Source organism: Sceloporus occidentalis, unplaced genomic scaffold, assembly GCF_023333645.1.
Source record: "Sceloporus occidentalis isolate IW3139 unplaced genomic scaffold, rSceOcc1.0.p SCAF_2, whole genome shotgun sequence".
NCBI lineage: Eukaryota > Metazoa > Chordata > Lepidosauria > Squamata > Phrynosomatidae > Sceloporus > Sceloporus occidentalis.
The window spans coordinates 269,885,837-269,897,142 of record NW_028316982.1 but is presented as its reverse complement, the minus strand read 5'-3'; the positions used below and the strand labels follow the sequence as shown (position 1 = coordinate 269,897,142).

The 11,306-nt window shown below is 42.7% G+C and overlaps 1 protein-coding gene across 2 annotated transcripts in view; it reads right to left on the bottom strand.

The window, feature by feature from the left end:
- Positions 1-596: 596 nt before the first annotated feature.
- Positions 597-11,306, bottom strand: part of P2RY2 (purinergic receptor P2Y2) — a 38,779-nt gene continuing 28,069 nt past the window's right edge. The window contains exons 2-3 of one of the 2 annotated variants that reach the window (XR_016280285.1): positions 4,151-5,291; positions 597-1,759 (exon numbers count right to left, since the gene is read on the bottom strand). Coding sequence is in view for 1 of the 2 variants with exons in the window: in XM_089513037.1 (XP_089369163.1) it covers positions 4,208-5,287 (1,080 nt within the window). In the remaining variant the exon portion in view is untranslated. Of the gene's footprint in view, positions 1,760-2,059; positions 5,292-11,306 lie in introns of those variants that run through there. The other variant, XM_089513037.1, reaches the window with a different exon arrangement.

Sequence of the window (11,306 nt, the reverse complement as noted above, 5' to 3'; positions counted from 1 at the left end):
CACATTTTCCCCCTCTAAAATAATCCACTTGTGGTTCACATTCATGCATGAATTGATTCAAAATGGACCTGCTCCAGCCAGCCGAAGGGCAAATTTAAATCGATTCTGATCCGCATCTGGTTCACACTTGCGCGGAATTGATTTATCGATGCGGAAAACATCAGCGACAAAAAAACATGGGTTAAATGGATCTAGGGCATGCCCTCCCCTCTCGGAATCACTTCAGCGATTTGGTTTAATTGGGAACCAGGGTCGTTTGAACCGGTTCAAACTGATTTGCAATCCAGTTTAAAAGGCAGTGGGAATGAGGCTGAAGTGTCCAGTGTGCATCAGAAGTGCCTGATATACATTGGAGCACACTTGCTCATGCCCTGATGTGCATCTTCACAACTCCCTAACAGGGTTTTGTTGCACTTCTACAACACAGCTAAGGGGTTGTAAAGTTATGCAGTGTAGACCCTGCTGTTGAATTTCGCCCCTTAATTACAAGGCCTTTCTCCCTCCCAGCCGAAATCTCAGTTATGGAAAATGTCTGCCTGCCCATCATACTGAATCCACCAGAAGAGTGAAAACCCTGCTAGATGCATTATTGTTAATAATAATTTTATTTAAAATGTCGGTAGGCTATTTTTCCTCCTGAGACAGCATACCACATTGAAAAACAACCCAATTAGGATTGTGAAATCAGGAGACAAAACGGCAAACAATAATTACAAAAACAGAGCAAACAGGACTAATTCAATCACAAGCTTGCTGAAATAAATATTGCAGCCTTTTCGAAGTTTTAGGCTGGGTCTGCTACACAAAGAAGAGACAGAGACAGAAAATTCTTCATCTCAAATGGCAGGTCATTTCAGCGCCTTGGAGCCATTGCAATGTAAGCTCTAATGTGCTGCCACAGACTTCTCCCAATGAGGACTAGAAACCAAAGTTTAAATGAGTTGTTTTCAGTGGCAGCCCTGCATTTCACAGTAGTCAGTCCAGGAAGTGGTCTCTTCTGACTCTATGATTCCAAAGGCCATAAGTGAACATGGAAACCTCTGTTCTTTCTAGAAAAGGCAGAACTTATGAATATGTTTACATGGTAGAAAATATTTCTGGCCAGAGCTGCAGTTTGCCTTCTGAAAAGCAAACTGGGATCTCAGAGTACTATGAGGCTCCTAGCCAGATCATATAAAGATGTGTGCCACTGTTGAGTGTATCACAGCAGCAACTGTGGCATCTCACAGGAGAGTAAAGCCACCCCATCCTTCCAGCAAAGTGCTCAGGGCAGACTATGTTGTGCTTGCATGGTGTGAATCTATAGCTATGTAGTCACACAGCGGTTGTGCTACCCCACCTTTCTGCTGAGTACCAACATTGTGCAACCAATGATATGATAGCCTTGTTTAAACTTTTGATAGGATGTCATATTGAGGATGGAGCAAGCTTGTTTTCTGTCGCTTCAGAGAACAGGACCCGGAACAATGGATGCAAATTACAGGAAAAGAGATTCCACCTAAACATTAGGAGGAACTTCCCGACAGTGAGAGCTGTTTGACAGTGGAACACATTGCTCCCTCAGAGAGTGGTGGAGTCTCCTTCTTTGGAGATCTTTAAACAGAGGCTGGATGGCCATCTATCGCGGGTGTTTTGATGATGAGTTCCTGCATGGCAGAATGGTTTTGGACTGGATGGTCCCTCTGGCATCTTCAAACTCTATGAGTCTATATATCTCTCAGTTAGGGTTGTCATATTCCAGTTGCTCACATCTGGGTATCTAATTTGGATATTATGCAAATTATAATTATGCATATTATTAATTTGCATTCTGATTGTGCAAATTCATCACTACACTTTTTCTACCGTTACGTTTCAACCTCAGTACCAGATAAGAGCTTTTTATGCCTTCTTTCCCCCTGTTAGCTGATGTGAAGAGAGGGAAGTTTCCAAGCAGCTCCAGAGAATAAAGTCTACAGTGGAGTCCAATAACATCTGAATGGCCCCATGTTTCCTATCCGGTGCTAACTGCCCCAGGACAAACCGCCGGTGGAGAAACAGTTACAGCTGTCCCCCCCCCCCCCCCGCCCCAGATTAGCAATCCAGGCACAGGCTTCAATCAAACTGCAGAAATAATCTGGTTTGACGCAACCTTAACTGCTCTGGCTCAACACTATGGAATTCTGGGAACTGTAATTTGTTTTTGCAAAACTCTACAGTTCCCAGAATTCCATAGCAGGACAGTTAAAGTGGTGTCAAACCAGATTATTTCTACAGTGTAGCTGAAAGGACAGACATCAGAGGAGTTACTTTTTCGATACAGGATCCAGAATTCTCCAGTCACGATGGCCACTGGCTGGAAGATTCTGGGGGTTGTGGTCCAAAAAGAAACTTGTTTGAGAAAAACGTAATGACTGTAATGCCAGTGAGGGATTAAAAAACCAAATGTTTCTGCCAAAGAAAAGGAAAAGAGAAAAAGACACTCTGTGGAGACAGACACTCTTCAGAAAAACTATGCTCTACAGAGAAGAAGACAGTCTACAGAGAAGTGTCCTAACTGGGTCCTCTCTCTGATGGCATCTTGACATCCTGGCTGTGACATATGCAAATATAAGGTCACTCATACACTAATATATATTTTCTTTGGGTCATTGTGGAAGTTGGAAACTCCCTCCTTCTGCAGGGACCAAAGTACCCCCCAAACCTATCCTGGTAAGAATGGTGGAGGATCAGAAAAATGTCTGGCTATGTCCCTGCAACCAGACACAAAATGATTGCCTCAGCCACTGAGATCTCCAGAGAACCTCAGCAGATGATGGAACCATTTCACATCTGGCTGCAAGGACGTAGCCAGATGCTTCTCCAATTCCTCCCTTCCTGTTCTCCACCAGGCAAGGAATTACTATGGAGGGACACAGGGACCCTATAGTAAGTCTGGGGGTTACAGCAATAGTTCCACATGCAGAAAAAGTATGCTACACTGGACCACAAGGGACTGCAGCCAAAATCTGGATTTTTAGAATGCAAGCATGTGACTCCTTCCACCTTTCCACTCACAAACTGAAATATTGCAAGCAGGAACATGTCAATCAGATGGTGTACTGTTTGTCCAAATTGGGTCTAAGCCCAGTGCTTTATTTACTGACCACTCTGTCTCTCACTGCATGGATAGGCACATTTATCCCACCTTCTAATTAATTGCCTTTTGTTGAACAATCACCATCCTCAGTGAAGTCATTTTGGGCAACCAGTTTTGTTTCTGTTCGGCTGTCAGTCTGCTGAGTTCAAAAATATACTCAACAGTTACATAGCAAATACACTGGAAACATGGTGAGTTTCCCAGGGATCGAAATCTCTAACTATTTCATCCTCCCATGTGAGGACCAATAGTTTCCATAGATTCCTCCCCGCTACGGGAGAAACAGAATATTTCTACATGGTTTTTGCCCAACCCCAAAAACTTTAGAAAATCTGTGCAAAAATGCACTAGACTGTTTTTGTTTTTGAGGTGTGTGGAAAAATTGTTTTTATGAAAATGCATGGGAAAAATACATGTAGGGGCTTTTTGTGAAAAGACCCACAATTTATGCAAAACCCATAATTTTTGGACATAACCCCCCCCCCATGTGTATTTCTGAAAATTGCAGATTTGTCTGCACAAAACACATTTTTCTGCTCATTCCAAAAAAACAAAAACAAAAACACAACTCCAGAAATAAAGGTGTTTTGTGCAAAATGGAAAAAAAAATTGTGTGTGCAAAAAATAAAAAAATGGTGCATTCCTGGAAACTGAGTTTCCACACAGTTTTCAGAAAGCCCCATTTTTTTGTGCAGAACCCATGCTTTTTGGGTAAAGAAGCCTTGTGTGTTGCTGTGCAGAATTATTTCCTGAAAACATTTCAGGGCCTGTGAATACTTGGTGAAAAATGTACAAAATTCTCATCTCTGTGTTATTCTCACCAACTCAGTTTCTTGAGATTTGGGAACCCCCTGTTTCTTCCAGTTGGAAGAAAACAATGATCAACAATGATCAACAATGAATATTCTTCCCATCCCTAGAGTTCACACAGATATTTTGTACCATTTCCTGCAGATACAGGCTGAAAATATATTTCCCTTGTTTCAGAGGCTGACTCTATAAACCCTCCTTCTTACAGTACAGAACTCCTACCTCTGTAGGTAGCTAGGTAATACTTTGCAAAGTGGTGTAAGTCAGAAATGTAACTGGCTATGACACCGTGTTTTTCGCTTTCATCGCTAGATGGTCTCTGGCCCGCGTGTGGCAATTGGCCATACTGCTTGACCCGGACTGGTTGCAGTCTTTTGCTGGCGTTTGTGGGCAGGCAAATTTCACAAATTTTTGCCCGGCCAAAAAGTACAAAATAGGATCAAGGCAACTGTTAGTACTAGCCAAGGGCCGGGTGACTTTGTAAGCCAAGTTGATGGCGTTGAGGGTTGGGCAGCTCAGGTCCAAGTTACGGAAGGAGTAATACAAAGTACGGGTGACGTGAAAGGGCAAGAAACAAACGATGAAGACCACCAGGACAATGATGATCATCTTGACGGACTTCTTCTTGGAGCTGGACATGCGGGTGGTCCCACGGGTGGGTTGGAGAAGCTTTCGGGCCATCAGGCAGTAGCAGATGATGATGAGCATAAAGGGGATGCAGAAGAGGAGGACCAGCATCACCGAACTGTAGATGACAAATTGCCCAAAGAGGTCCTTTGCCGATGTGTCGTGGCACGTGATTTTGTCGCACCGCTGGCTGGTCGTGACAAAAAAAAGCACCGGGGACTGGCACGCAATAACCACCAGCCAAACAACTGCGGACACCCAGCGGGCATAACGCACTTGGCCCCACTCCAGGGACTTCAGCGGGAGGCAGATACCCATGAACCGGTGACTGCTGATACAGAGGAGGAAAAGGATGCTGCAGTAGAGGTTGGTGTAGAAAAGGAAGCGGACGATCTTACACAAGCCCACGCTGAAGGGCCAGTTGTCCCCCATGGCATAATAGTAGACCAGGAGCGGCAGCGAAACCACATAGAGCGTGTCGGACACAGCCAGGTGGAACATGTAGGTGGTGGAGGCATTCCAGGTCTTGATCCGGAAGATGAAGATGTAGAGAGCCAAGAGGTTGAGACAGAGGCCCACCACAAACACAATGCCATAGGAGACGGGCAAGAGGATGTACTTGAAATCCTCGTCGAATTTGCACTTGTAAGTGTTGTCTTCCTGGCTGCAGTCCACATCAGAGGAGTTGGCAGTGGAGTTCACGGACAGCAGGAGGAGTGTGACATTCTCCATAGTGCTAGGAAAGGCAGGGAGAAAAAAGGAAGTCAGACACAAGGGAACAATACTGACAGTTTACTACCATATATGCTCGACTATAAGGCGACCTCATGTATAGTCGAGGGCAAGTTTTGGGGCCAAAATTATGGATCTTGCTATGACCCGTGGATAAGTTGTGGGTAAAATCTAGGGGCATATAACAAAGGATCTAAAGGACGAAGCAAAGCAAAACAATGTCAAAAGAACTTATAAAATTCCAGCAGACATAACTCTATGTGCTTGTTCTTAAGAATGGATGGATGAGAGAGTAGAGAGGGGTCAGAGCTTCACATATTATAATTTTGCTTTTCATCAGGAGATGGTTCCTTCTTTTAAATAAGAGTTAAAGTACAGTACTTACACTGACCCATGGATAAGTCGACTCAGGTTTTTGGGGTCAATTTTTTGACCTAAATTTCTAGACTTATACATGAGTATATACATTTAATTCCTACAGATGAGTAAATTTTTACTACTGTTTTACTATTTTGTTATTGTTTGTTGTTTTGTGCCTTCAAGTCATTTTTGGCAACTCTAAGGCAAACCTAGCATGGGGTTTTCTTGGCAAGTTTCTTCAGAGGGTGTTTGCCACTGCCATCCTCTGAAACTGAGGGAGTATGACTTGTCCAAGATCACCCAGTGGGTTTTCATATAGCCAAGCTGGGATTTGAACCCTGGTTTCCAGAGTCGTAATCCAATGCTCAAATGACTACACCATGCCAGATCACTATTCTTTTACTATTAAAAACAATCTTTGTAATAAAGATTCTAGTATTACTAGAAAGTTGTAGCTTTTTAAATGGTATTAGCTAAAGCCTGTACAAGTTATTATAAGGCGTTCCCCAAAATCTAGAATTAAAGTATATTTAATTCTACTGGTATTACAAATGGAGTTGGAAATTCTATGTTGTATTTTATATTTTAACTTTGTTATTTGACACTTGCATAATCTCTTTGTTTTGTATTGTGATGACCTATGGTTATAAACAATTAAAATTCAAAGGACTGAATGTTTAATATTCATCTTATAATACGCTGAGGTCCAAAACTAGATGAGATGGAATGCAAGTATATGGCTTTGCCCAGTTGGAGAGCCAGTGTGGTGCAATGGTTTGGGTGCTTAACTAGGATTCTAGGAGACCAGGGTTCAAATCCCCACTCAGCGATGGAAACCCACTGGGTGATACTTGGTAAGTCACACTCTTTCAGCCTCGACACTGGCAAAACTCCTCTAAAAATCTGACCAAGAAAACCCTAGGATAGGATTGCAGTAAGTTAGAGTTGACTTGAAGGCACATAACAACCATAAGGATGGGGCTACAATTACTTGGTCCATCCAGAAAGAGAGAGATTGTTAGAGAGGAGAGAAGCCACAATTCCTAGGGATAAAAATTAGGTAACATGGTTTTAATATATGAGTAGGCATCCTATTTGCCCTTGTGTGCTTGACGTCTGCTCAAAAGACTTCTTCCAAGAGCAGATCTTATCTGAAATGGAATGTCCTGACATTTTTTTTCTTTTTAAATGCAAAACTTAAGCTGCATCTGCAGGGGAGAAATAATGTGCAACTTTAAGTGTTGTAGCTCTGTCCTATGGAATCCTGGGATTTGTAGTTTTACAAGGTCTTCAGCCTTACTTTTCTGTGGGTTTTTCGGGCTATGTGGCCTTGTTCTAGAAGAGCTTATTCCTGACATTTTGCCAGCATCTGTGGCTGGCATCTTCAGAGAATGCTGGCATGGAAGAGAATTGGGTTTATATATACTGTGTGAGCCTGGGTTGGGAGGAGAAATTTCCATGTTAACCTGTGCCAATGCAATTTCTGTTGTTGAATGGCAAGGCCTCAGGGTAGGAGGATAATAATAATAATAATAATTTGTTTTATTTATATACCGCTATTCCAAAGATCATAGCAGTGAACAGAAAGTAAGCTAATTAGCAAGTAAGCTAATTTGCCCCCAACAGTCTGGGTACTCATTTTAGCTCCCTCCTCGGAAGGATGAAAGCCTGAGTCGAGCTTGGGCCCTTTTGCTGGTCTCGAACTAGCAACCTTGTGGTTTTGAGTGAATGGCTGCAGTACAGGCATTTAACCACTGCGCCACCAGGGCTCCTTATATTTTACGCAAAGAGGATTAGTGTCTGCTTAATGAGTGATCATTGTCTGCTGGGAATCCTCCTGACTCTGGGTGGTTTCTCATTTGCATTTGCCGAGTCCTGATTTTGCTGTTTTTCAGGACTGGTAGCCAAACTTTGTTCGCTTTAAGGGTTTCTTCTTTCCTGTTGAAGTTGTCCAGGTGTTTGTGGATTTCAATGGCTTCCCTGTGTATTCTGACTTGATAGTTGTTGGCATGGTCCAGAATTTCTGTGTTTTCAAACAGCATTTTATGCCTAGGATGGTTTATAATGTGTTCTGCTACTGCCGATTTTTCCAGCTGATCCAGTCAGCAGTGTCTCTCATGTTCCTTGATTCATGAGAGAGATTCTGCAGACTGGCTACCAGTCCTGAAAAAAACTAAAATTAAAACCCAGTAAATGCAATTGAAAACCACCCAGAGGCAGGGGCTTTCCCAGCAGACAACAGATCTCTAATTAAAGAGAGACAAATCCTCTTTGCATCTCCTCCCACCCGAAGGCCATGGCATTCAACAACAGCACAATACAGAGATTCACATGAGAACTGCCCCTCTCTACCCAGGGTCACACAGTGTGTGTGTGTGTGTGTGTGTGTGTGTGTGTGTACACACCCAACACTCTTCCATGCCAGCATTCTCTGAAGATGCCAGCCACAGATGCTGGTGAAACATCAAGAATAAACTCTTCTAGAATATGGCCACATAGCCTGAAAAATCCACAAAATACTATGGATGCCGGCCATGAAAGCCTTCGCCTTCACGTCTTCAGCCTTCTTTGCCAAAGAGAGCTGGTGCTAACTACAAATCCTAGGATATAGGATGGAAATTTTTGCACTTAAAAATGGTGTCAAGCTGCATTATCTCTACAGTGTAGAACAAGGAACCCAAGGTTTACTTTGGTATAGAATTGAACTATTCTGCTTTATTGTGTGGACAGACACCCATGTAAACTCATAAGCCTTTCATATCAGAAAATCTACACCAATGCAAATAAGGAAAAACGCAAAAATCCCACTGCTCATATTTTTCTCTTTAAACAAGACCTTCCCAGATTACAAATTATTGCTGGCAGTTCATTGCCCCAGTGCTGCTTATTGCAGGAAAAAGGGAAATAAAAAAAATTAAACTGCCTCTCTAAGAATTTCACAAGCAGAATTCTTTCATTGCTCATCATCCTGCTTTTTAAATTACCCTTTCCGGGTTCAGGAGGTAAATTGACACTATAATGATTAACTCCCAGGAGGTGCTGGGCAGCTGTTGGGGTGAGTGGGCAGATATTGGAAAGCAAACAGGTTAGTTGGGCTGTAAAAGTGGAAAGCTTGGCATCTGCTCTGATTTCTACTGACAACAGCCAAGTCAACCAAGGAGTCTATTGTCAGGAGCTGTATATGCATTTGTCCTGCCATAAGCTATTGGGATATGTGGTGATGGGATATATGGTAGTGATAGTATGCTACTGTTCTATACATTCAAGTCATTCCCGACTTATGACAACTCTATCATGGGGTTTACAGGGCACAGTTTGTTCAAGTGAGGTTTGCCATTGCCTTCCCCTGAGGCTGAGAGTATGTGACATGCAATAGGTCACCCAGTGGGTTTCATGGCCCAGCAGGGAATCAAACCCTGGTCTCAAGGTTTAAATACTTGAAGGGGTGTCATATTGAGGAGGGAGCAAGCTTGTTTTCTGCTGCTCCAGGAAACAGGACCCGGAACAATGGATGCAAGCTCCAGGAAAAGAGATTCCACCTCAATATTAGGAAGAACTTCCTGACAGTAAGGGCTGTTCAGCAGTGGAACAAACTCCCTCAGAGGGTAGTGGAATCTCCTTCCTTAGAGGTCTTCAAACGGAGGCTGGATGGCCATCTGTCAATGGGGATGCTTTGATGGAGAGTTCCTGCATGGCAGAAGGGGGTTGGACTGGATCAGGGCCCTTGGGGTCTCTTCCAACTCTATGATTCTATGAAGGGTCCAGGCTTCATACCAAAATATGATCTGAATAACATTCATTGACAATACAAGAAACAGATTTGCACTATTTAAAATCAGTCTTCATATCATAATCTAGACAACATCTCAACAGAATTCACTAACAATATAAGAAACAGATTTGCACTACTGGGCATAATCGACTGTGAATCAGAAGAACTGATTCCATGAGGACCCACTGTATTACATGCCTGCCATTCAAAAGACCCTTGGCCTCATAAATAGTGTGTCCTTATCTAGCTGGCGTTTGCCTGAGAAAACATTGCCAATTATAGAATGATGTGAAGACAGATGCATGCAAATTTCAGTAAAATAAGTAGGCTTGTGTTGAGTTTGCTGTTTCGTTCTGTTGCATTCCTTTTATATCACAACTACTCCGCATCCCCGGATACACACAGAGAGACTCATCGATTTTATATGCAAAAGAGCTTTTATAATAGACCTAACACCTTTGGAAAGCAAGAGACTCCTGGTAGGAGGAGGAAACCCAAATATTTCTGGGGCCTGGTTTGAGTGTTGGACTCTGGAGACAAGGGTTCAATTCTTAGCTCAGCTATGAAACCCACTGGGAGACCTTGGGCAAGTAACACTCTCTCAGCCTCAGAGGATGGCAATGGCAAACTCCTGCTGAGAAAACCCTGTGATAGGTTTGCCTTAGGGTCACCATAAGTCGGAAATAACTTAAAGGCACAACATCAGCAACAAATCATCATAGTTCCAACCAAGATAGAGCACCTGAACGAATGGGATTTCCCTTTGTGTTGATTCGCCATTCCACAGTTTATTCCTTGGGCCTACTTTAGTTGGGATGAACCCACAGGATTTCAAACAGTGACCTGAGTCAGGGCTGCTGACAACAGGTGCATCTACTCCAGTGCCAACCGTTGATCCTCCAGATGTTTTGGACTTCAATTCCCATAATTCCTAATTGTTGGTCAAATTAGGTAGGGCTTCTGGGAGCTGAAGTCCAAAACACCTGGAGGACCAAGGTTTGGGAAACACTGGTCGACCCTGTAGAAAGAATGCAGTTTCACACAACTTTAACTGCCGCGGCTCCATCCTACAGAATCCTAGGATTTGTACTCCAAGCCTTTGTCCCATCAAGGGACCAACGTTACTGAAAACCAAGGCATAAAAGTGCTTTCTTTTCTTTTCTTTTTTTAATAATGATTTTTTTTAAAGTGCTTTTCAAACTAATAACTGCCTAGGAATAGGATGAGTTTGTGTTGATCCTTCGTGATCAGGGCCATAGCAAACCCTTATGTGAGATGTTTCATTGGAAACATTTCCAAAACATTAGTTGTGGTTAACGGCTTCAAATCGATTTTGAGTTATGGTTACCCTGTGAATTAGAGAAACCCAAATTGCCCTGTTGGGTGCATTTACACTATAGAAAGAATGCAGTTTGACCCCACTTTAAGTGCTGTAACCCCATCCTATGAAATCCTTGGGATCTGTAGTTTTACAAGGTATTTAGCCTTCTCTGCTAAGTGTGCTGGTGCTACAAATTCCAGGATTCCACAGGATGGAGCCATGGCAATTCAAATGGTGTCAAAGTGCATTCTTTCTACAGAGTAGAAGCAGGGGGAAGCAGTCTATGGACCTTATCACACTAGATGGATCCCGGGCAGAAACGAGATTTAAAAGTACAAAACCCCGCAAATGCGGGATGTTTTTCAGACAATGTTTCTTCCAAAGAGCAAAAATGCAAAAATAAAGCAAACGGAAAGTCAACAAAAATGACACCTTTTTTATTTTTGGGAAGTTCCTGAAAGTAAAAAGGTGTTGTTTTTGTCAACTTTCCATTTTGCTTTATTTTCACGTTATTGCTCTTTGGCACAAACACATTTGAAAAACATTCCACATCTGTGGGTTTTTTC